This window comes from Amblyomma americanum, chromosome 10, assembly GCF_052857255.1.
Source record: "Amblyomma americanum isolate KBUSLIRL-KWMA chromosome 10, ASM5285725v1, whole genome shotgun sequence".
Classification (NCBI taxonomy): domain Eukaryota; kingdom Metazoa; phylum Arthropoda; class Arachnida; order Ixodida; family Ixodidae; genus Amblyomma; species Amblyomma americanum.
In genome coordinates, this window is record NC_135506.1 from 130,783,878 (window position 1) to 130,811,022 (window position 27,145).

At 47.5% G+C, this 27,145-nt stretch overlaps 1 protein-coding gene across 1 annotated transcript in view; it reads left to right on the plus strand.

Annotated features, from left to right (window-relative positions):
• Window positions 1-27,145, plus strand: part of LOC144106865 (uncharacterized) — a 277,209-nt gene that overhangs the window by 40,798 nt on the left and 209,266 nt on the right. The window contains exon 8 of the mRNA XM_077639814.1: window positions 14,667-14,749. Within this exon, the coding sequence (XP_077495940.1) occupies window positions 14,667-14,749 (83 nt within the window). The remainder of the gene's footprint in view (window positions 1-14,666; window positions 14,750-27,145) is intronic.

A 27,145-nucleotide genomic window follows, 5' to 3' on the forward strand; every position in this document is an offset into this window, starting at 1 on the left:
GAGTCGCCCGATACGGCGACGCTCGTTCATGTTCAGACGTGACGTGCGCGTCCGCCGGGCCGGCGCCGGTCAGACCTCCTCGCCTCCCAGTTGGGGAGCTCCTCTCCCCGGCTGCCGCGCTTTGACAAGCGTGGGCACCAACATGCACACACACACACACGCACACACGACGACACGCGGCATTGAAACCTGCCTGGACGCGCTTGGCGGGAGACGTTGCGGCAGCGATGAACGGGCCCAAAATGACCGCCACTTTGAACGAAGCCCCGGCGTCCGTTGCATCCGCGCCGGCTATACCGCGCGTCGTAGGCGAAACGTAACAACGGGCTAAGCTCGTGACGGCGCGGAGAAAACAAGGACGTCCGCCGCACGATGGGGAGGCAGGGACGGGACGGGCCCCTTTGATGACGACTTCCGACCCCACTGCTGCGGCCTTCTTTGCGAAAACGAGACCGAACAGTTCGCGGAAAGGTCAGCGCACTCCACAGACGGGCGCTGTATATGAGATGCAGTGTCATTACGCTAATGTATCTTTTCACAGTACCACCCCCCCCCCCTCGTTAGTTAAAAGAGAGCATTTTTTATATCTGCGATCGTTTTAAGTGAGCTCGAATGGCATATGTTGCCAACGGTTGCCGCGTATACATAGGCAAACCGCGGTGGAAGCAGGAAATTTCTTTGGGCACGGGTCTCGGAGGCTAGTCTGCATAACCAGTCACTACAAAAGCAGCCTCGGAATTATTTTTCTGTCTTCACGTGAGAAATTCGTGCTCCTTTCCCTGAATAAGAAATGTGAACATAGCCAGAAAGAGTCATAGACCTGCAATTGGGGCTAAAGTCGGGTCGTCCTGTCGAATAGGACAGTGCTAACTCTAGTAGAATTTCAATGCAAAACAGAGGCTATCAAGTCTAGTCTGACAGAAATACGTCTGGTCGGGATGGTCCATGATGAAAGTAGAAGGCGCCCATGAAAAGAAAGGATCGGATGACGTTTCGGCTCCCCCACGAGAGCCTTGTTCAAAACGAAGCATAAAGGCGCGCTCACACTAGCGGGAAGCTTCCCGCGCCGGCATAGCGTCAACGTCGACGCTGCCTCGCAGCTCCTCAGAATGACGCTCACACTGCGCGCGTTTTCTCGCTGCGGTTGTCTTGGAATGTGGAGAGAGGAGGCGCTGAGGGAGGACCCGAACGAGCAGAAAGAGAAGGGGATAGTCACGTGACACTAGAGAAGACTGGAAAGCGCACCCTTCTAGCTCCCCTCCCGTCGCCCTGGCAAAGCAGCCGCCGAGTGCCCGGCCGGCCGGCCGGACGCGCGCAGCCTCCGCCTCCGCCGACGGGGTCACTGAACTGGGACCGACGTCACGGTTCACGGTCGGCGCCCATTGGCTGTTCTGGTCACCGGCACGGGAAAAATAGGTACCGAACCCATCGCTCCGCGGGACAGCAGAGCAGACTGTCCGCGGGAGAAAAACCTGCTTGCGCGGGAAGCGGCACGCGGAAAACATCCAGCGTTGCGCGTTTTCCCGCTAATGTGAGCGCGCCTTAACGTAGCTTCGCCGTTTATTTATACACGGCACATGAGCGAGCCCAGGCATCTTGCGTAGATAGGGGGCTAGTTTCTGTCATTTCGATTAGGCGTATGCGCTGTCTTCTGAATAATCAGCAATTCCAGATAGAGCCGTGACTTCCTGTCCCTTTCTTTTGCGATAACACGTGCCTCTGCACAGTTTATGTGGAGTGCGACGGACACCGAATGCTCAGCAAGCACATTTTGATCTGCGCGCCGGTTTCTTACGTCACTCTGATGATCACGTATGCTTCGCTCAAAGTCACCCGACTCAACAACATACACAGACGGGCAGTCTGCACATGGTATCGAATAAACGACACCGGGGAACATTTCCTTCTTCAGCTTGTCTCTGACGTACACAAGCTGACTCCTCAGTTTCCAAGCTGGCAAATGCGCGGTCTTAACTTCGCAGAACCGTAATATAGGACCCAAAGGACCCGTATAATTGGACCCAAAGGTTCGCTGATGCCAGGAACATAGGGAATCGTGGCTCGTATCTGAGTAGCGAGACTAGCTTGCAGCCTGCAACGTTCCATTTGGTGCTGTACAGAGTCTTCATTCATTTGGACTCATTTGGAATCCGTAGACAGTTTCTGGCTACGGAGAGGCCAGGTCCGCGCAGGGGTTTACAACATCCAGGATTCTCGGAATCAACGTCCTCGGGAAAGCAGCCTCCCGGCTGGCCGCAGTACTGTGGGGACATTGCGGGACGCCGAGGTAAGGGGTGCGTAGTACGACCAGTGCAATGACCTTCGAAGTTGTGGAGTACCGGCGGAGAACGCCCGGCCATCTCACCCTAAGCCATTTTCTTGGTTGTGAACCAGTCGCCCGGCCTAGAACACTCCCTCCTCAGTTGGCGTGGACCATGCTAGGGGAGAAAATAAGTGTATAGTTGGTTGGTTGGCTGGAAGCACAGGCGAGTCCCCCAGGAGGTGTTAGGTTGTGGCGCCGAGGGCCGGAGGGTCGATAGGCTGACGACCTAAGCCTCTACGGGCTGGACCACACCACACCTACTTCCGGAGTCTGAAAAACCGGGAAAAGCACTCGACGGCCAGTAGCTGGCAGGTCCGAAACAAACCTTTAAAGTCTCGGGGGAGCCCCAGATAGCAGACCGCAGGTTAGGTTTTCCTGTCGCCGGCGGTGGGAGCTTGTTGCGTTTGCGGATGGTCGGGCATCCCATGAGTGGAGTCGCACCATTGGGCAATCTCGATGCTCTCCCTGTTCTGGCCAGACAGGCCAGCAATGGAGTCGAGACGAATGAAGGATCAGAGCCAAAACTCGTTGTCCCCATTCCCTTCCCAATTCCCATAACCCCATCCCAAGTCCCTATTCCCATACCCGTCATCAAACCCGCTCCGCTACTTTCCAGGGGAGATCAGGGAACTATGGGTCGCTTTGTAGCTTTTTACCCCTCCTCTCCTCATTTTTTTCTGTTTTCGCCACCTACGGGTGGCAAAAGTATGCCATTGCCTTCGAGCCTTTTGATTTATTTTATGATCGGTTTAAGCCCGTTATATTTAATAGCACGGGCAAGGGCACTTCTTTTTCGTTATTTTTATCGTCCTAAAATAATTTTCGTTTGGGCATTATTTTTCTTTCTTTTTTCTCTGCCCACACTATTATATGTCCGATTCAAAGCATGGGCAGGGACACTTTATTTTAAGTTTTTTTTTGGTCCCATACTAATTTTTGTCCGATTAAATATATTAGGTCCTCACCCTGTTCGAAGCCTGTGACTTTAGGCCATTTTGCGCTCTCTATTGCAATTGAAGAAGAGGCGCTCGAACTGCTCGTAGCCGGTGTCCGTCCATTTACAAAACCAGTCGCGGAGTGGTTTTCTTTCCTTACGTAAACAGTTGGTGCAACACTGCCATTAAAGATACTTTAGCAAGTGACACTTGCGAATGAGCGCTCATCCTTTTGCAGCCTTCGACCTTCGTCCCATTTTGCACGGTCAAATTCAATACGAGTATAGTCGTTCGTCCTGTTTTTTGCCCCATACCTTATAGTATGCGCTGAATAACAGCTTAGGCGCTCGCCCTATTCGTAGTCTTTGGCCTTCATCTCAAATTCTGCTGTGCGATCAATAGGAGTCTAGGCGCTCGTCCAGTTCGTAGCCTCTTACCTGCGTCCCATCCTACGCTGTCCGATTCAATAGCAGTGAAAGGGTATAGGCACTCTTGCTGTTCGTAAACTCTGACATTTGTCCTGTTTTGCTCAGTCCGATTCCATAAGAGTAAAGAAGTTCGTGCTTTTTGTACCCTCAGACATTAGCCCAGTATGCGTTCTCTGATTCAATAACAGCAGCGGCGATTTAGAACTTGAATTTGGGCTGGAAGCGGCATAGCACTTGAAAAAGAAAACAATAGCGGCTGCAAAGACAAACACAGCTCAAAAACGACGGAGGACAAGCGCGAACTTCATCTAACTTTTTTTCACTGAGAAGGCAGCAAATATAGGACAAATCAAGGTATGCGCACATGCGAAGCAACACACAATTACCAAAACCGTTCAAGATACAAAATATCGCTCTTGAAAAGATTTACAGGGGTATCACGAACACAATTTCTCCCTTTTTCATATAAGTAGCATGTTGAATTGGGCTAGTTGGTTGCTAGCCATAATGCAGACACGATTCGCAGCATAAATAAAACGCTCACAGAAGACAAGGAACAAACAAAATAGGACTTTGCTGGATACTTGAGTGAAGCTTTCCACTTAAGAAGCCTGAGGGTCCTTATATCCTGTCGGGGGGTGTGCTTTCCTTTATGATACCCTCGATGTGCTTGGAAACTCTGGCACGAACCGAGACAGGAACGCTTGACTGGGGTGAAACCCTCACTTGTTCATCAAGCACACTCAAAGCGATGTGATACTGCTGTGTAGTCTTAGAAGGTAGTGCTTCCTCCGTCGAAAACGTGGTGTCCTTGGATTGAGGGTCGATGATTTCTTGATGCTCAGTCAAAACGACTCTGTCTTAGTTATTAACGACAGTCATTACTGACCATTTTGATCTGTATTTTCACTCAGTTTTTTAACGACCTGCGACGAAGTCCAGATTGATCATTCTCTTCCTGATAAGTTACCCGATTTCATAAAGTACGAAGGTGTTTTTAATATGCTGCTTAACCTTAACGTGAAGACCGTTGTAAAAACTAATAGCATGAATAATGAATTCCTGCTCCGCTATGCGGAACCCCTTGCTCATATTCTAAACGATTTATTCTAGTTATCACTGAGGTACTGCGTTCTTCCTGAAGATAGAGAAAAAACGCGGGTAATTCCAGCTTTAATAAAGGTGACCGTCTTAATGTCAGTAACCATTGTCCGACTTCTTTAACGGGGACATTTGCAACTGATGTAACATGTCTTATCCAACCTCAAGGAAGAATTTCTTTGTAAGAACAAAGAATTATCTTTGCTCCAAGAAATATTCCGGAAACATCTTTCGACTATCGCTCAGCTGGTAACCACCATTCACCAAGTGTCATCTTCACTGGGGAAGGGAGAAAAAATAGACTTGAAATTTCACAACCGCAGCTGAGTATTTTTTTTTTATCCAAATACTCCAAAAGGCCTTCTACAAGATGATAAAACATAGGAGGTGGCACACAAAGATATGCAATAACAATATGTGAGATTGCAAGAAAAAAAGAAAAACATGACAAATTACGTAGACACCAAAATCGCAAGTAAGATCAAAGTTCTGAAAAAGCCTGTACGGGGTAAAATCAGAACAATCACGTAAATTCAAAGGACTGAGATTCCGATTTCATTGCCGCACAAAAACAGAATAAAGAGAAACAAAATCAGAAGGACTGAAAAATAACCAGGAGCTATAGACAAAAATGCGACCACCCCACCCTCAAAAAAAAGTACACTGCAAGAGTGAACCGATACGTCAAATTCTAATGTACATACGCATCATTTGTTGAAACGTGTAGGGTTGAAGCTCGGTAGCTATGTCTGATGGGAGGTTATTCCAATAGAATGTGGTTCTGGGTACGAATGATTGCGCCTAGTGAACTGAGTGACACGCTTGCATTTGACTTTGCGAGGGTGATCACGGCGGGGGAAAATGCCAGAGGATGATTCGACTGCGTCTCTCACAGCGAACCAATCCTAATACTTGAAACATTGATCTTCCCGTGCAGATTGTGAAATGATTTATAGTTTATGGGGCTTTATTGTCCCAAAGTGACTTAATATATGATGGAAGCCGTAATGAAGGGTTCCGGAAATTTTGAGCAGCTTGGGCCCTTTAACCTAAACTGACATCGCTCAATAGACGGGCCTCCAAAATTTCGTCTGGAGCAAAATTCGGTCACCGCGGCCGGGACTGAACCAGCGTCTTTTGCGTAAGCAGCCGTGTGCCAAAACCACTAAGTTACCCCAGTGGCTATTGTGAACTGGATGCAAGCCTACCTTTATAACCGAAAACAATTTGTCCGCGACAACGGCTGCTCGTTTAGAATTCTACGTGTTGGGTCATGGGTCCCCAAAAGAAGTGTCCTTGGAGCCGTTTTATTTTTAATATATATTTTTGACATCGTTGCTTCAGTTCGCCGATGACTGATTCAATTCAAAACTGTTCGTTGTACCGATGACCAAATTTTTTAAACAAAACCTTACTGCTGTCCACCAGTGTGGCAACTTTGGTTGATGGAACTTAACAGTGAAAACTCGGTCCTCCTTCCGGTAGCTAAGAAGAAAACTGCATTTCAATTTTCCTACAGAATCGACGAATTTTGGATAGTTCAGGTCGATAAATACAAATATATAGGCGTCTAGATAACTAATCGCTTGAGCTGGACAAGCTCATTAAGAAAATTTGCGCATCAGCCCTTCAAAAATTAGGTTTTCTTCATCATACGTTCAAGACAGCCGTTTCACATGTTAAGCTGCTTGCGTAAAATACCCATGTGAAACGAAAGCTGGAATGCTGCTCTGCAGCATGGGCCCCGAACTTGAACAAAGACGTGAACCGACTAGAAACGGTCCAGAGAAAAGCCGTTTATTTTAAATGCAATTTTCACCACAGACTAGATTTGCCCTCATGTCTCATGACTGCAAACAACACGTCGACATTAGAAAGCAAAATTCTTGCCAGACTACTGTTCCTATTCCTGCTGTGCAGTCACCAACGTTGTGGCTCTGTGGTTATGGCGCTCGGCTGCTAACCCGAAAGACGCTCGCTTGGTCCCGGCCGCTGCGGTTGAATTTCGATGGAGGCGAAATTCCAGATGCCCTTGTACTGTGCGATGTAAGTGCACGTTAAAGAATCTCTGATGGTCGAAATTTCCGGAGCTCTTCACGACGGCGTCCCTCATAGCCTGAGTTGTTCTGGGCGCTAAAACCCGAAGCGCTAAACCTCAGAACGTTCGCTAAGCTTCCTAGATATGAACGTAGGAGATGAAGCCCGCACTTGTGCTTATGGCGTCCTCTCTAAATGGCGGCATCAGCCCCTCTTCTCTGTGGCTCAAAAACGAGCCATACGCAACCTATGAACAAACCTGGAGATCGTTACCTTATGGGCGGATAAAAGAATGCTATTCTACTGCTCAACTGCAATAAATGTAACGACAAGACGATCAGTTTGCTGATCGGCGGCACCTACTCGCCTGTACTGCGCGATCCTACGGCAAGATTGAATACGAAACTGCTAGAACCGCTGGCGGGCCTGATTAAGCTCTTGCTTCCGGACAACAAGAAGCTTTTCTACCGAATCATATGGCCACACTGGACGACTCCTGCTATATACAGTCTACCAAAAATCCACAGGTCGGGCTGCCCATTCTCCCGATAGTAAACTTCACAAAGTCGCCGCTGTGTTAACTTTCAGGATACCTCCACGACATGTTGAGCCCTTTATCCGGAAAGACCAGTACGTACAATGAATACTCTTCAACCTACAGTGGGAGCTCTTCGACGTCACAGCGCTCTTCACCGGTGTACCTGTTGACCTAGCTGTTACCATATGAGAGAAAGCTTTCGATGAAGCAAAGTGGATAACCGTATGCCCTTAGAAGTTTAAGAGCTTAGCACGCTCGTACGTTTCTGCCTGTGCAATGCCTATTTTTTCTACGATTCAAAGTTCTACCGAGCCTGGGACACCACACTAAGAAGCCCGGACCCTGAGCTCCAGCTTGTCCTCGTCCGACTGGCCGATGACCACGGGGGGGGGGGGGGGGGGGGTGCAGTGAGCGTTTTCTGTTGGACAATTAATGTTTATTCGCACAGTCACTCTACAGACAGACTCAAGGCACAGCGATCGGTTACTACCGCAAATCTCGACATGGGAGGGCGAGAGGACAAATTACTGAATGCATTCACTCCGGCACCTAAGATCATCTACCCGTATGTCGACGACTGCTTTTGAATTTCACGGAAACAAGACGCGTCGCAGTTTAGTTTCTACATAATATAACACTGTCGACCCAAGGTTGAAGTCTACGGCTGAATTTGAGCAAAAAACCGCCTGCTCATTTTGGTTGTCACGGTCGAGCGGACAGTCAATGGCCCTCCGTCCTCGGTGTTCAGAAAGCCAACGCACACAAATTTTAATCCCAACCTTCCAGCTGCTCACAAAGGCTCCGTAGTTGCCTCGCTGGCTAACATGCGACATGCCTCTGCAAGGAAAATAAAAATCTTAAAAATGAGTAAGAAAAAGTGCGCGCGGAACTTTCAACCAACGTTTGTCCAACCCATTTCAGAAATAAGATATATGAAATAACTGCGCATCTGTCGTAAAATTAGGCGCATATTCGAAACAGCCGGCGCAGCGCGGAAGCAATTGCACCCGCGTGCACCACAGAGAAAACTAAAACCTTGTGCGTGCTGCTGCCCTTACCATTTTGCTACCCGGCGCGGCGCCAAAGGGAACATGGCCGCGAGCGCCACGTTTGTTCCAGAATGTTGGAGTACATTGTACCCATGGTCGACGGAGAGGCGTAGCCTTGACCACACTAAGTGATTCCCTCTCCCCTTTTCTCTCGCATAGACTACGACGCACCACATGAAGAACCTGAAGAGTTTTCGAATCCGGTTTCCGCGCTTGACCAGTCGATTCGTACGCCCGGCGCGAGAAGGAGAAGGAAATTGTACACTTCATACTCTATGTGCGCGTCTACCTTGGCGCGAAAAACGAACAGACGCGGACCGCACCTATATAAATGAAGGGCGTTGCCCGCTCTACGCCAGCCCAAGCCCCCGTTTAAGCTTCAGAGAAACGCGTCGACTCGTCTCCCGACACAACACCACCAGCGCAGCCACGGTCCATCGAGGCAGCGGGCGCCAACCTGCGGGACGGCTCGCTCGTGTTCCTCAGGTCGCCGGACTGTCGCAATGCCCAGTGAACAAATCGTGGTTTGATTGTTTGTCCCTCTCCTGTGTTAGGGCGCTTTAGGTGCATAACTTTTGCTGTATTCTAATTTCTCTCATGTGCTACTTTCAAAATGTTGTATTGTATTGTAAATCACTTTGTATGTGCTCCTACGAATGACTGAGATCTTTTGTATCATCTGTTTGCTGTATAAACTTTGTTTGGTTAGTGAGCGTTTTGCTCCGACCCATTATCTGGCTTGCGGCCTGCGCAAGCTGTACACCAAACGACCCCCCCCCCCCCCCCCCCCTTGTCATTTGGTAGCTGGTCTCCGGCTGAGCTTGCCACGTTGAGTCGAGTGCATCTTCTTTGTGACCGAGACCACTAACCCCATACGCTATAATGGTGTCTGGGAGTGCATGGAAAAGTGGGCGAAATGGTGACATATTATGGCGCCCACGACAGGACGTTTGGTGTTTTGTAACCGTAGAGAACGCAGAAAGAGTCGGGCAAAGTTTACGGATAGGTCGTAAACATGTATTTAGGAGCAGAGAGATACCGTGAGGTGCCGCGCTGAAGCGGTTAGAAGAGTTTCTTCGAGCAGACGTTATGCGCCCCGTTTGAAGAGGCCAAGCTCAGAATGAATCTCAAGGAGATAGCTGAACTAGGCCTTCAGAAGGGCCGATGGCTTACCATGTTCAGTGGGTGGACCAAAAATGGAAAGAGACTCGAAAAGAGACAGAAAGAGAATGGCAGAGAAAAGAAGGGGAAACTACAGGCCGCTAAAAAAGCCACTTAGAAAGAGAGACAAAGGAAAGAGAGAGAGAGAGAATGGCAGAAGAGACACGAAAAAGCGGCGAAGCTCGCCTTGGATCGAGAAAGAGACTTTGAGAGAGTATGCAATCCTTGCGGGGAAGCTCGCTCAAGTTGGGCCTCTGGACAGCGACAGAGAGCGAGTGGAGCTTATCCCCGGAGAGGCCGAGTGGGAGACTAACGAGTCTGATTCGTTGGCAACCACGCAAGAGGTTTTAGCTAGCTCCACTGGTAAGAGTGGGGTTGCGGAACAACCCGTTACTGCAACTGGGCGTACAGAGAGTGAGGACCAGACCGGAGTGTCGCTTCCTCAGGAAAAAATGTAGCTACTCCCGAGCTAGTACACACAGATGAGAAGGCCAACCTGACGCTTCAGTCGGGAAATTAAGGAAGCCGCCTAAAGATGAAGAAAAATGTATCTCCACAGAGGCATCAGAGTGCTGCTCGCCTGAGAATTGCAGCAGTGACCGTGAGAAAGAGCGGTGAAATGACGACGAGCGCGAAAGCTCCGACGTTAGTGTAGCTGCAGAGAGCCGTGCAAGTGAAAAACCGGAGCCTATTCCTGAAACTGTAGAAGCTTGGGAAAGTTTGTGTGACGTCGTTTTTCAGCAGAGCAGGGGACAAATGACGAGACAAGTGCAGAGACACGGCGCTGAACTTACAACTTGTTTATTGAGGCGACCCGCCGCGGTGGCTCAGTGGTTAGGGCGCTCGACTACTGATCCGGAGTTCCCGGGTTCGAACCCGACCGCGGCGGCTGCGTTTTTATGGAGGAAAAACGCTAAGGCGCCCGTGTGCTGTGCGATGTCAGTGCACGTTAAAGATCCCCAGGTGGTCGAAATTATTCCGGAGCCCTCCACTACGGCACCTAATTCTTCCTTTCTTCTTTCACTCCCTCTCTTATCCCTTCCCTTACGGCGCGGTTCAGGTGTCCAACGATATATGAGACAGATACTGCGCCATTTCCTTTCCCCAAAAAACCAATTATTATTATTATTATTATTGAGGCGATTTCCACTATTTAAATACAGTGGCAACCAATCTCAAATGAAAAGACAGATACACAGAACAGATTGGCGATAATGACAATTCCTGAGCACAGGTCTGCAGTAGCACAAGACCAGCTGCGCACGTTTTTCTATTCTCATCAAGGAGACGTAGTTCTTTATCAGGCAGAGCTATTGAGGCAACGCTTACGCATTCATCATAGAATTTATGGATATCATGGGCTTCAATGATTTCACGAGTGAGTTTTTTTGTATATCTGACGCACTCGGCACTGACTGAAAACAGGAAAAATGGCCGTGTTATCCTGTTTTCAGTGCCTAGGCGACTTCAAGTGTTCGTGAGTAATGATGGACTCGTGCGTCCAAGGTTTCCTCAACTACGGTCACTTCGTTAGTGAATCCGACGACCGCTTTAGGTGGAATGCGGATAGCCTGAGCGAAAAGTGTCTCTGTAACACCTCGCATCAGAATCGTCACTTCTCCTGTCTAATGTCAGGATCGGTAACTCAAAAAAGACGCTTATTTCTTCTGTGTAAATACTCACTGTTTTGGTTGAATACTGGATGCAAAACTGAAGAAGCAGCTGCACTCTATCTTTGCGGGCTACGCCCGCAAATATCTTGAGGAAATCCCGTTTGACCGATTTCCATGTCGTCAAGGAAGGTTCGTGATTTTCACATTAAACCTTGGCTGAGAGCTTTAGAGCGAAGAAAACGTGCCTCATTTTCATTTGGTCACCCCAACTGTTGAATACAGCACGCTCAATCTTGTCCAGCCATTATTCGGGATCCTCCCTCGGTTGATTATTCAATGTGGGCGATAGTCGTGCTGGTGCAAAACAATAGAAGCTGCTGCCTTAGCCACGGTTGTTGTCGGCGCTGATGAGCCTTTCTAACTCCCGTCGACAGACGGGAACGCCTCTGTAGACGACGGTTGCGTCGCAGTTCTTCGTCGGTTGAGAAAGCTTTCGCGGCTTTCTAGGAATGTGGTTCTTCTGTACGCATCGGGCTGCTCTGGAGGCTCTCAGGAGTTGTGGGCGGCAAGAACATTTGGTAGAAGCTCCACCAAATATCACGTAGTGTTGATGACCGTCCGGCAGTAAGCAAGACAGCGAACTGCGCTTCCAAAGGAAACGGTTTGTTGCGCTGACTGGCTCACATGAAGAACGGAAATACTGTGTGGCGGCGATAGCCACAAGCGTCCTCGGCGGTCGCCTAACAATAAACCTGCAGTTCTGGACAGCGCTAAATTTAAAGCTGGGAGGGTACCATCGAGATAAGCAACCAGAAGCAGCTACAAAAACATGGAAAAGTTTGGAGGTAGTTGACAGTCGTCGCGATGAATCGAGGCCAGTCTGGTCGCATCTGTCGTCAAAGAAAAAAAATTCACAGGCTTGTGCCACGGCTTTGAGCATGAACGAACGAAGAGTACAAAGGTTCGCGGCAGTATATGGTATTGTCGAGAAACCTTTACGAAAACCTGCGTGACCATCTGGTTGATTCAAGTCTAACGTTGTTCTGATTCTATTAGCGATTACGAGAGTAAATACCTTGTAGACAACAGAGAGTAAGCTGATCGGTGTGCAATTCAAGTCTTCGACCTATCCTTTGTTATAAATTGAGATCATGTTAGCATTTTTCTAAGCTTGCGGTACGCTCGAGGTGAAAAGGCATTGGTTATACAGGATGACTAGTTCTTCTAGTATAGTGCCGTCAGATCCCATACCCGACAGAACAGCGGCTTCCAAATTAGGCTCGGGCCCTTTGCAAAATATGTCCCGGTTCAAGCCACAAATTTAAACTTCGCCGATTTGGATCAAAATCAATATCTACTCATAACTGAGTGTCACCTACAAGATGAAGACCACCAAATTTGGCCCAGGTCATTTTCAAAGTATGTCCCGGGCCACCCCCGAAATTTGAGTTCAGCCGATTTGGGCCAAAATTTATGTTCAACAGAACTGAACGTGCTCAACACAATGAGGACTTCTCGATCTCACCAGGGAAATTGTCAAAATTTGTCCCGCGTCACCCTCAAAATTAGACTTTGACCGATTCGGGCCAAAATTGATGTCCAACGCTAACTGAGCATCCCGATACATTGCGGTTTCCAAATTTGAACCGAGCCATTGCCATGATTTGTCTCAGGTCAGCACGGAAATTTGACCTTGGCCGATTTCGGCCAAGACAGATGTCCAACCACAAATGAGCATGCCCGACACGATGACGACCTCAAAATTTGACTCGCCTCATTTCCAAAAATTTTGTCTGGGCATTTTGTTGCTACGGTGCCCCTTGTGGTGTCTCCGTTTACGTCATCGCGCTTTCGCACATCACATAGTTTAAGCTCGGTTAAGCCCCGTGTATTTTCTACTAATGACAATTTGCTCTTTACCTCTTGAGGCATGCATCTGGTTTCTCACTATGGTTCGATTCCTCTACATCGCTTTCAGGCTGCCTCCGTTCTTTATAGTGCTCTCGATTCTGTCCCTATTAGACTACATTATGTAGGCTACCTTGCGATTATTGATTAGCTTTTATAGCTCGGCCTGATTTAATCTCTGTCAGGTTAAAGGCTTTTATGCTTTGGGTTCTCTTAATCAGATTTTCCGCCTCCTGAGAACTTGCCGTTAGCCTATCAAACAGTCCTACAGCATAGTTCTACTGCACACACAGTAATAATAGCTGTGAGATAATTATTCATTGGTTGAACACTAAAGTCTTCATCAGCCGCCGCGGTGGATGAGTGGTCATGGCGCTCGGCTGCTACCCCGAAAGACGCGGGTTCGATCCCGGCAGCGGCGGCCAAATTTCGATGGAGGCGAAATTTTAGAGGCCCGTGTGCTGTACGATGTCAGTGCACGTTAAAGAACCCCAGGTGGCCGAAATTTCCGGAGGCCTTCACTACGGCGTCTCTCATAGCCTGAGTCGCTTTGGGATGTTAAGCCCCCATAAACCAAACCAAACCAAACCCATAAATAAATAAAACTAAAGTCGTCATCGTCAACTAAATTATCACGGCGGCCTCAACACCCGTAAGCACTGTTCTAGATTTGTTTTCTCGCGTGACAGTATCCCTGAAAATCTTTTCTAGCTGATCGGTAAGGGCCAGCTGATCTGGTCTAGCTAAACTGATCATGGGCTCCTGCGGACACCAACTCAAGCGGAATGCCCATCTGAGTAGCGATCCTTCTAACCTGCCTGGCACAGACTAAGTCGATGCATGCTTACAAAGATACCACCTTCGTGATTTGCCTCAGAAGTATCTAAGCCCGCCCTGGGTTCCCAAAATCTTTTGGTGATACAAAAGCCAAAGGTCCTGCATAACGAGGAGTATTTGCAGCCTTGTTGCCCGTGCCCAGAGCGGAGAACGGATTGGGGAAAGGCATCGCCGTAGCTGATTGTCAGGATTTTTCATCATCCATGCTTTCATCGGCGTCAATCGCCTGGAATGTTCCGAATAGTTAACACTGCCGCTGCGAAGTGGTGTCCACGGTGCCTTTTGAAGAGTAATTGCCAGATTAATTAGGCATTTTATTTTTCAGGCTAACAAGTATTATGTGTGCCAAAAACTTAGAGAGATTAGAGTAACGCAAATTATGTTTGAAGGAGCATAGCCTAAAAATTCTTTACCAAATGGTTCGGAAAGCTAGGAGTAAGAACGGGTGTCAAATCAAAGAGGCTCCTTGCAGCGCCACCCATTATATGAAATGAAGCGTTCGGGACAACTTCAGCTATACGTTCTCCGGCGCGGTCGGAAAATGTTCGCCTCGGTATACCACGGATGCCAGCTGAAAGCGTTTGATGTTCAATAACCATCAAACCTCTTAGATTACTGGTGAAACCTCTGGCTGCTTGTTATCTTAAAAAAATAATTTGTCTCCTGATCTCTCAGTATTTAATTTGCCTCCCCGGTACCACAATGAATTTACGAGGATTATGTGCGCCGCTTGCAGGATTTTATGGTTGTAACCTCAACGCCGAAGCTTGCCCCTGGTGCCTACGTGGAAATTACTGGAACTATGTCTGAATCAGCAAAGTAAGTATGTTTATTGAATATTTATTGATTTAGCACGGCCGGAAGCTTCTCTTTCAGGTGTTTCTACGAAATGTTAAATGTGCGGGCAATAAAAATGCTTACCGAGTAAAAAGCAGGTAGCGAGCATACACCGAAAACAGAAAATCTCGACTACACCCTAACAAAAAAAATCCGCCAGAACGGTTTGATGTGCTCGGCCTTAAATGCCAGGATTTCCTCTTTGGAGGCTAGTGTGGGCAACAGACCAGCCTGGTGCTTTTCGGTGCGAGGACAAGAATAGTCTTTTGCTATGTGGTGTGCGCACTAGTACCATCTTGTAGATTCTGGAGCACACTTGAGAATACAGAAATGAGCATAATATAACCAATCACTGTATATGTCATTCAGAGACTATCAAAAAGCATTTGACTCTGTCGAAGCCGCAACAGTGAGGTGGGCGGATGAGATTAAGAAGTTTGCGGGGATAGGGTGGCTGCATATTGCACAGGACAAGGTTAATTGGTGGATCGAAGCCGCATGTTGTTTTTGGAACGGATTCTTGGCTGGACGATACAATCTATGACAAGAAAATCATTCCGCTCAATTATGTCGTTTATAGACAAGGCCGCAACGTGCGCGGCGGTGGTGTATTTTTTCTTATCCATGATAGCATACTTAGCATGCCGATACACATTGAAACATTGTGGCGCGAAATTCTTTTAACAAGCGGCATCTCTCTTGCAGTTGGTTCGTTTTACAGATCACTCGACTCTAGCAGTCCCCAACCTCTGTCTGAGTTGAGCAATATACTTTTAAGCTTACAAACAACGTATATAGTACTCGCTGGTGATTTTACCGTGCCGAACATAGATTGGTCCTCGTTAAAGCCGGTACTTAGCAATCCATCCCTAATGTACGCTGTTTTCTAGGAAATGGTTACTGCATGCCCATTCTTTGCTACAGTTTGTTAAAACGCCGACTCGGACGAGCGGTACTACCGCAAGTGTACTGGACTTATTTTTCTGTAATGACCGCGATCTTATATCAAATGTTGTCACATTGCCCGGGATCAGTGAACATGATGTTGTTGTCACTAAGTTATTTTGTACAGCCCAAACATGCCGCACTTCAGAACCAAGGAAAGTGTTCTTTTACGAAAAAGGCGACTACGCCTCACTGTCCCCCGAACTTGGCGCATTTCTTCCCCACTTCCGCTCACATTTCTCACGCCTTGATAATAATGGGTTATGGTATCTATTCAAAGCAAAGCTGCCATCGTTAACACAAACCTTCATCCCTTCGCGTGTCATTCCCGCCAAGCGTCATAGCGTTAAGCCATGGCTAATCAGAGAACATCGCACATTGATGAGCAGAAAAAAAAAGATTGTTTCGTAGATATTGTCAGTTTCCTGAACTAAACTTGCACTCACAAATGAAAGAGCTGAACAGGGTTTTTGCAATAGAGATGCGCACAGCACGTAACACGTATCTTTCCAGTCTAGGCGATAAACTTAAATACAACCCAAAGGAATTGTGGAAATACGTCAGAAACCAGAAAAACACCAGGCAGGCTATTCCTGATGTTATTGATGGTACAAACTACAATGCCGATAAAAAAGCAAAAGCTGAAAGTTTTAAAGCATTATTTCAATCTGCTTTCTCACAACTTGCAACCGCAGTCGCCGCTTCGCAAAGCGTTTCCAGCTGAACAAAAATGAATAAGGTATCATTTTCAGAATGTAGTATCGTGTCTTTACTGCAGAAGATTAATGTACATTCTGTCCTTGGTCCAAATGGCATATCAAATTTTTTCCTGAAGAACTGCCCGTTAGCTATTGCTCCGTTTTTAGTACTACTCGTTGAAACCCCTCTTCAGAGAAACGTTTTACCCCCTGTCTGGATAAATGAAAGCACAATTCCGATACATAAGAGCGGTGACAAGAACGGAACATGTAACTACAGACCTATTTCTTTAACAAGCGTAGTATGTAAAACACTAGAGCATGTCATTTACATTAACCTAATTAATAGCCTACAGAGTAATAACTTCTTTTCACCAACGCAGCATGGTTTTAGGACTGGGTTTTCCTGTGATACGCAAATAATTGTAGTTACTCACAATATTGCAGCCTCAATTAACTTAGGTACGCAGGTTGGCTGTATATTTTTAGATTTTCGGAAGGCATTTGATTCCGCTTGTCACGCACTCCTGTTACACAAAATATCCCTTCTTAATATACCGGCCAATCTCTTAGCATGGATTCAAGGATACCTCCCTGAAAGAAAACAGGGCGTGGTTCTAGACAGTGAGTGCTCATCAAGTGTATCTGTATTATCTGGTGTCCCGCAAGGGTCAGTTTTGGGCCCTCTAATTTTCTTGATTTATATCAACGACCTTACTGACCGTACCAACGGCCGTGTTCGATTGTACGCGGATGATTGCTGTATCTACCGCGAAATCCCCAGCGCGGCGGACTGTCAACATTTACAGAACGACCTGGATTCCGTTTTCTTGTGGGGTCAGTCCTGGAAGATGTCCGTTAATTTATCCAAATGCAGTCTCGTAAGGTTTACAACTAAAATAAACCAATGCTTACCAATTATGTCATGGATATAACCTGCCTGTTGGTTTCAAGAGAATGCAAATATTTGGGGGTTGCATTCTCTGCCAATTTGTCATGGAATGCTCATATACATAACATAACTCTGAAGACTAGTCGAATGTTAAATTTCTTCAGAGGAAACTTTAATCAGGCACCAACTAAGCTAAACGAAACATTATTTCTGTCAAATGCACGTCCCATTGTTGAGTTCGCTGGCAGTACATGGGATCCGTCAACCCAGTGCAACATTGCAAACTTACCATTTACTTACTCGTGCAGGCACGTGCTGCTCGCTTTGTCAGGTAATTACGACTTTTCGAAGAGATCTCGCAGTATTTCTAAAAACCTGGGGTGGCCGCTGCTTGAAACCAGAAGAAATTACCTACGCTTGTCGTTATTTTATAATATATTTTACTCTAGAACAGGCATCGATAAAAATAGATATCTAAAGAAACCAACATATGTATCTGCACGAACGGAGCATTCCCGAAAAGTGCGTGAATATGATTGCCGGATAAACTTATTCAAGAACAGCTTCTTCCCTAAGACATTACATGAGCGGAATGGTTTGCGTGGAGAAATTGTTTTCGGTACCCCTTCGTCTTTTATCGAGGATATGAAAAATATTCTTTTTTCATGGGTTTTAGCCTTGCTTTTACCTTGTCATGCCTGTTTTTCCACTTACCATCATACAGTGTGATTAAGTGACACAAATATCAAGACAACTACGTGTATACGTGTCGTTTTATTTTTCACTGCTTGTTTCATGCCTTTCAATTCGCAGCTGACTTTGTATTATAGATCATCTGTGCACTAATATTGTTTTTTCATTCCCCCTGCACTAATGCCCGCGAGGGCGCTGTAGGCCTTTAAATAAATAAATAAATAAAGGGAGAGGCGCTTTTTCTTGCAGTGGGCATAGTCGGACAGATGATGATGATGATGATATGGTGCTGTTTGTCATGGGCACTGGTGTTGCTCTCTCTAGTGCGTACAGAACCATCCGATGTATTCTGGTATGCACACCAGGCCGATCCACTTTGGACTCCATTCCAGTCTGCGCATAAAACCACTCTTATTCTCAGGCGCCTGCCAGACCCGTGTGACTACAGGCTGGTGTGGCGCCATCTTTGTGCAAGCAGCAATGAATTCCACTGTGCGCGTTACTTCCTAATGAGCTTATGTATTCTGATTCATCCTTCAGTATATGACCACTCATCGTGTTTTTTTTTTTGTGTTCTTTGCAGTATCGTTCACTTAACGCATTGATTGCGGCGGTGGTCTGTATTGGTTTAACCGTCTGTCTTGTAGGAGGTACACCTGGGTTTTGATCATCAGCGCAAACGGTTTTCAGCGATGCCCAATTTAACTGCAAGCTTTCCTTTCGCCTAGTGTTCCGTCTCTCTAGACTGATATGCTTCAAAAAATACCTCTTTGACGCTGCCTCGTGCGGACACGAAAACACGTTAGCGGTATCCGCGATGAAATTGGCATGGACCAATGGTTGATGAAACCAACAATTAAGGCGGAGAAGGAAAATCAGAGATGTTATCCAGGAGAAGAAACTGGTTTGCAACCCCTCCCAGGGGAAAGGGACCAAAGGATAAAAAGGTGAAGCTGAAAGGGGAGCAGCACAGAAATCAAGTCAGTGCGCGGAAAGCTAGCGGTTGAGAGACAGCCTGTCGTGCCGGTTCGGTGCTCCCAAGAAATGGGCAGTGTGTTTCAGGCCATTACAGCCACGGTCCTCGCGGCCACTGTCCAAGAATCATCTCCGTCAGCAGACGTGGATCAAGACGATCCAGCGGAGAGAAGATAGACTGCCTTTCGGCAATTACTGAGTGCAGGGCATAATAAACTAATATGTGCGCCACAATCTCGTTGCACCCGCAGATCGCACATGCAGTGTTACAAATCCTGACCCATAGCATAGGTTCAAGTCATCTTGGATTGTAGACGGGTGTTAGCCCGCAATCCCTTTCTGCGCCTTGTTGGCCTTGTTAGTTCTGAAGGGGGTGAACCTCAATCGACTGCGCAGAACTCGCTTAAAACTTCGTCTCAGAGGAGAGCTGTCAATGCGTTTTTGAAGTTATTGAAGGACTCAGGATTGAGTTCAAGGTTTCAACTTTCAGTGGGTGCCATGTGCATCCACCGATCTCCCATTTTTGTCTCCCCCTTCGTTCTCTTTCCTCCATGTAGGACAACATACTGGGCATCGCCTAGTTAACCTCTCTGCCTTTCCCTCTCTCTCTTAAAATTTTTTTCGCTCGGTCCACGCGAGCACACACAACCTACCCCAAAGTGTACCTACTGATGTAATTATAGGCTTATCGGCATCCATAAGGCTGGGAGGCCTTCTCGCTGAGTGGAAGCCGGTTGTTGGTTCCAAGCACCAGGCTCACTGGTTTTATGGACCGCTACGCTTACGCTGACCAGCTCATAACAAGTCGAGCGGGTGTTTACACTGCGCAGGTTTTTATGAACCGTTCCGCTGGTACGGCGACACCAAGCGGTTTGAATGAATTAAACCGACGAATGAAACCAATCTCTCAAACATATCCAAAATTTAGTCGTTCGAGGTCATCTGTTTTTATTGTGGCTTCTCTGGTATTTTGTTGGTTTTAAATGAACGTGTTTAGTTGAAGAACACCAGATATTGCAGCTAAACTGAATTAAGAATAACGCGGCTTCGGTGGGCATTGTCTGATGCTTCCAAATCAATGTTGCATTGTGTTATTCGTGCGACTGGCCACATCCAGCCGCTATTTTCACTATTTTTCCTGCTGCCTACGCTGCGCACGACAAGAATTCAGGCCCCGGCAGTATCTGTTGTCGCTGTCGCTACTAAACTGAATGAAATCGACGACTCATGAAATGGAAAAGTTTGAATGGTTTCACCGTGACTCCTTTGCATATGAGTGCACAATTATGTACTCTTTAGCAAAATAAATTGCTGCAGTCATGCATTCAGCGACTTACTTTTTAAAATTTGCTTCACTTCCTCCCGAAGGTAGCCGGTGAAGATGTTTCTGAAAAGGGAACAGCGCGAACACAGGACGAAGAGAGGAACGTACGACACAGGCGCTGTGTGTCGTACGTTCCTCTCAGCTGTGTGTCTTACGTTCCTCTCAGCGCCTGTGTCGTACGTTCCTCTCTTCGTCCTGTGTTCGCGCTGTTCCCTTTTCAGCAATGTTGTACCAACTAGCCCGCAACAACACCCTCGTGAAGATGTTGTGGGAATTGGGCTTCTTGAGCGATCGGATTGCGCGCCCGAATGCCGTTTGCTCGTTAGAGAGACTCCCTGTGGGGTGTCCGTGAGCGAAATGGAGGTTGCTACACTGCTTGTCCTGCTTTCCTAGGGAAGCTCTTTTGAAGAACCGTTGTAAATCACCCTTCCTTCCGGTCGTCGCTCTTCGACCTCGCGTCTCCGTTGGGTCACTCTGAGTTACAGTTGGGAGGCGTCGGGTACGCGAGAAAGCCTGGGCGGAAAATGAACGGATAGATCGGCACCGACTGCGGCAGCAGAAAGGTGCGTAAACTTCACTTCCTGGGTGTCCCGGCTTTTGCCGGGGGTCCAAGGACGCGGGTGATTGTACGCACGCACATTGTATGCAGGCATGGGATCAGGCCCGAACCTCCACAGTCCTGTCGGCCGCCTGTGCGCCGCTGACGCGCTCCGGATTCAGGGAGGGCACGATTTGGATGGTTCTCCATCTTGCCAGTGACGACGCGAGATGGCCCACTGACGTGCGACCTGCGTCGTCAATATGTGCTCCGTGCATTTCAAACCCTCCATTGTGGTGTGTCGCGCGTGATTTAACTATTTGGTTGGCCGCGCGGCATGCGCTCGCCCTTAACTGTGTCGCCATGCGCGTATGTAATCTTTGCTTTGCGCGCGCGTCTCTGCGGGCCCACCTTTGGGTGCTGTGGCTGAAGTCTGCGGATAAGTGCAGTGGTCTGTAATGCAGATTAATGCATAATAAAGACATGTGCGTTCAAATAACAACGCCTTCCTTCGGAGCGAGAGCTCAGGCGCGTAGCGGCAAACGCTGGCTGTGCCCTCAGCTTGTTTTGGCCCGGACCCCCGTTATGTGAGTGAAGTGCCGCTTAACACACCCTCATAGGTTGATGAACTCTATCTAACTGGCGCACCAGCGTGGGGAAGTACCTGCCTTTAAGTTACTGTATTGATTTGTAAGCTTTCGGGCTATGTAAGCCAGGTGGTAACGCGCCAGAGACGCCTTTCTATCCTTCGTTGCGAGTAGTTAGGATCTGTCAGCACACTTGAGGATTCATGACTTCAGGCCGAAGGGTGCGTGAGAAAAGAACCTTTATTCCAAACTGAAGCGAAATGCATGAAGCCAGCCGCTTTTCGCGTGGATGCAAACGCTATGGCGCCGAAGGGGATTACGCGTACGACCAGCCCCGCGCCGCGCCAATGAGCGGCAGAGCAGAAGCCTGGCTTGGTAGGACGCTGTGTAAGTGCGGCAAAACTGGCCGCACTACCTGGGAGCAGCTAGGATTACTTCCAGCCCGAAGAGCTTTTCAGGGCCCATTGTAGTGACCCCTTTCGTGTTTAAAATTCACGATAGTCTCATGGACACAATGTGTCGGCACGTCGCTGTTATTGCGTTGAGCGAATGAGGCCGTGGAATCCTGTCTCTTGAGAGAGACCTGGCACCGTAACGCTAGCCTGTATTGCAGTGCAACGCGAGGGCCGAAGCCAGACGGAACTGGCACCCCCTGATGCTTGGCTTGGTCGGTCATGACGGTTCGTGCTGAAATATCGAGTACGCTCAACAGCATCGCAGCATTTCTTTCTAAATTAGCCAAATACCTTCACGACCCACGGCTGTTGACGGTGATCAGCAAAGCAGATTAACCGCGAGAAGGCACTAGCGCTCTCTTTCGATGTGTTTAGAGCCGATCCTCAGAGTTCTCCCCTAGCGATACCCGCCAACCATTGTTCCGCGGTGAGGGACAGGGAAAGGACCTTTCCTTTCTACGCGCAGTCTTTTTCTCTTGGCTTGTTCGTGCCCTCTGTAGGCAATGCATAAGTCGAGTCACGCTGCCGTCTTTATTGCTTACTGTTGTGAGCGAAATAGCTGATTTTGAGGCCCTTTTTTTCCACTTTTTGGCAAGCGGGCACAGCTGAAGCAAACGGCCGCTTTCGGTTCTCTCTTCGATGCCTCCTCAGAGGCAATTTAACTTTGTGTTCTGTCCCACGCTTGATACCGGACACCTTCGCGTGGGAGCTTAGCTCGAACTATACCAGACTTCGCCGTGGCGAGCCCGTTCCGTGGCTTTCCCGGAGCGAGCTACTTCTCTGAGCCATCAATCCGAGATGGGAGTCTAAGAATGCATCTAAGGTTTCTGTACACTGCTCTGAATGTTTTAAAGTGTACTTTCGATTGAAATGTTTCCCTTCTGTATAATGTTTTGAAGTGCTTTGTTTTCTCGTGTATGTACAGTGTAGTATCGTACATAACGAGAAGTTTTTCAACTCAGTGAAGAATAGGTGGTTCTTCGTTTCATTGTGGCGCGAAGGCTCGTATACGGGCTTCCCTTTTTTCACTGAAGACCCGGGAGGGGCTGTTGCTGTGGATGTGGTGGTGGTGGTTAAAACGTTTTTTGGATATACAGGGGACATATATTAGGTTGGCGCATACTAAAAAGATTGAAAAGTAATAAGCCCCTGCTTACACCTCTGACGTAGAACAGGCTTAATATAAATTAAAGATAAATGAAAAGGCCCGAGGGCAATGGTAATTTTATCACCCCCAGGTAGGTAAAATGAAAAAAAAATATGAATGGGGGGGGGGGGGGGGAATCTACATGGCAACCTACACACGGGGGAGCGGGCCCGGGGAGACTTATTATAAACAAAGCCGCTTCATATGGACCGGACGAAGAAGGGCGAAGACAGGGCGGTTGCTACACTTGCAACTGAATAGAATGAGACTCTAAACCACGCCCCATCCCAGAGCAACAACACGCATACGCATGACTTAAAACAAGGTAAGAACAAATTGATAATCTTAAAACGTGTGGAAAGAAAAGCGAAAAAAAAATAAAAGAGAAAGAGCGATAGATGATAAAAGTTTATAAGAAAACTGGCGTACATTTTGAAAACATCAATTCCTTCTCAATCAGATACACAGTTGGGGTACTAATGCACGTGCCTTCACTGTATATCGATATTTCCTGGGCTTTCATGATTTCCCTAGTCAATTGGCCTTTCCCACGCCCTGCAATCTTAGTACGATTAAGCAGGGGAAAACAACCATTACATTTCTTGCAATGTTCTGGTACGTATTCCCCAGTTTGTTGGCGAAGTGAAGAGGCATGTTCCCTCAGCCTCATGTTTATACACCTGCTCGTCTCCCAATGTACACAGACCCACAACGGAGAGGAAACTGATAAACAATATCTGTTGCGCATGAGACGTGCAGTTTTCTATGTTTTGTGCCACAACCTTGTTCTCTTTCCCTCTCTAGATCTGCTAAAGAACATGGCATTGCCAGTGTGAGGGGCGTAGAAAACACGACGTCAACCCCAAATTTCGCTGCCACTCTCTTCAAGTTGCGGGAGAGCTTGTGTACGTAAGGCATAACCTCAAACTTCCTTTTCTTTTGTTCACCTGGTGTGATATGTCGTAACAGGATCTCTTGTTTTTCTTTTAGAAGTTCCCTTCTGAGAGCCTCTGCAACTGCTACAAGAACATCGGCAGGGAAGCCTGCTTCCTTAAGTGTCTGGACCTGAATGTCAAAACTTTTTCCCACTCTGTGAGGGCATGACTTTAGAAGTGCTGACCTAAAAAATGTAGCTGTTTTGCCTCGCTTTATGAACTTCGAATGGGTAGATTCGTAAGCCAGAAGCGCTTTTTTGGATCGAGGTTCGTAAGGCCAGCAAATTCGCAAACCAGTATTAAAAAAGAGGTGAATATCTAAAAACTGAATGGAATCATGAGCCGGTAGTTCAATGGAGAAAGGCCGCCGCGGTGGCTGAGTAGTTAGGGCGCTCGGCTGCCGGCCCGAAAGACGCGGGTTCGATCCCGGCCGCGGGGGTCGAATTTCGATTGAGGCAAATTTGCAGAGGCCCGTGTACTGTGCGATGTCAGTACACGTTAAAGAACCCCAGGTGGTCGAAATTTCCGGAGCCCTTCACGGCGGCGTCTCTCATAGCCTGAGTAACTTTGGGACGTTAAACCCCCATAAACCATAAACCAAACCAGTTCAATAGAGAAGTTCCATGAATTCATGATCCCTTCGAAACCAGTTAGGATCGAGTGTGCTACTAAAACCAAGTAATCTCTAGAAGAAAGTTTGAAGACAACAAGAAAATTATCGACATACCTAAAAATACGCACAGTCACTCAACTGAAAGTTAAGCAATCGTCCAAACTTAGCCAGTAAAATTTCGCAAAGAACAGGGGCGACACTTCACCCAATACAAATGCCACATTTCTGACTGTAGAAATGCTGTCTATGGGTAACAATCGTAGAAATTAGGTACATAGACAGGAGTTCCAAAAAAGAATCAATACTGACACCACATGGATTCTTAAAGGACTCCGGTCCCTCCTCTTCAATGCACTCCCTCACCGCAATAAACAGTTCGTCGTGCGGCACCGAGTAAAAAAGTTCCTCGATGTCCACAGAAAATACCGAATTAACACCGCACAAATCACCCCGCAGGATGTCAACTATTCAGTTTTAAGTGTAGCAACCGTACTGTCTCCGCCCTTCTCCTCCCCGTCCATATGCTACGTTTTTGTTTATAATATGTCTGGCCAACTGGCCCCTCAGTATACTCTGTTAAATATAATTTCTTCTACATTGGGCTCTTTTATTTGTTCTCGTCCCATCAATGAGCAATGCGTGCTATGTGCAACCCTTATTACAACCAAGACGTGCCGAACTCGACTCTCCAGTTACTGTCTACGCAAAACACTGCTGTCCTCCTGATGTCGCCGGCATGTTCGGAGTGGTTGGTCCTTCCACAGGCCACTGGAAGCGGATCGCAAAAATCATAAAAGCAGAGTGTTGGAGACAAGTTGGTCTTCTTCAGGACTGGCTCCGGTTGCTGTGCCAGAACTCACGAGGAGATTGTTCGTCAGGCTTCAAGATGCTCGAGACTTTCTAGTCAATGCAACCATAGTGACGGAGTGGTTGCGGCAGAAACAACTTCAAAACCTTCCGAAAACGTTCGAAGAAGCAGGTAGGCAAGATTCCAGTTACGTTCTTGGGGGATACTTCTTTACCAAGCGAAGTTCAGAGGATCCTGGAAAAAGGCCCGATGCTTGGCCTTGAGGTAAACGTTCTCAAGCATGAAATTCTTGGTTCACTTCACAGAATTGCCAACAAGGCGAGCCGTCAGGAGAGAGTACATTACATTTCGGAGGGTGTCGACACAGTTGACAAGGCGTACAAGCTTGGAAAAAAGAGCCTCACAAAGGTGAAAATATTTTAACACTCACATTTTTCATTCAAGATACATAGGCCTTCGAAAATTTCCCGGCTTCGCTGTGTGCCGAACCTGCGCAAAACACGTGCATCCTTCCAAAACGTTTTGCATGCAGGCTTGTGCAAGAAACGGCGAATGTGGGCAGCTAAATGGCTCCCACCGCTTACCGAATCGATATTCCTGCGATGCTCTAGCAAGCGCTTGTTAAGACAGCGCCCAAATTGGCCGATGTAACTTTTCTCGCAGGGAGTTGGGGGGGGGGGGGGGAATTCTGTATAGTACGCGAACCTCACATTTAACAAGTGCTTTGGTGTGCTTTATTCTGCAGGCTGGCCTCCTTTTGTCGTCATTTACACGGTGGCACATCTGACCCAGTTTTTCTGGGGCCGAAAACACTACACCTGCTCCGCACTTGTCGCCGACCTTTTTGGTACGATGAGAGAACTGATGCCACTATGGCACCACGACAGGCCGCTGTTGGGATCGCGATTTTTCTTCCATCCTGCGCTGCCCATCAGACTTTACCTCATGAATCAGCTTTTCGACTACAGTGTCTAGAATTTCTTTCGGGAAATCGGCCTTCTCCAGAAGCCTTAACTGGGTACCAACGCTGTCACAAACTTGATGTTCGCAAGACTTTTCCAGAGCAGAGCGGATGCAGTTTTTGGCAGTAGCTATTTTTACGAGCTTGGAATGAGCCGAATGATAGTTAAGAATTTGCTTTTTCGACAGCGGCTTATACTGCCAGCAAAAGTGCGTTTCATGAAAAATAAGGCACCCATCAATGTATCGGATGCTATCATCGTGCGGGAGTTGGTGCGTAAACCTTATGCGAAAGGCATTGCTGACAAAAATGTCCAGGATGCTGCCCACCCCGATACCTCTCTCCGGAGCCTGAGAAGTGTTCGTTACCACGAGGTATTCGTCAACGTACCTAAAACCTTTCTGCGCGTAGGCCTTGTAAAGGGGCGCCTCAATGCGCTTGTCAAAAGTAGATAAAGATATATGTCATTTAAAAGAGGTGCGAGGCAAGAGCCTGTGCACACCCCTACTTTTTGAATGAATTGGCAATTGTTAAATGTAACGATGCTGGATGAAAGGTAAAACCGTAAAAGCTCTAAAAAATTGTCTGTCGATAACCCCGTCATGTTCTGGAAGCCGACAGCCCCTGCGTCTTAAATAAAATCTCTAACGGCGCGGAAAAGCACGGGATGAGGTATTGAGTAGAACAAATCCTCCAAATGGATTGAAAAAGCATAGCGGGTTTTACATGACGTTTCAGACACAGCGAAATATTCAATGACATCATTCGAGTTATTTACAAGAAAAAGATCATGTAAAGAAACAGCAC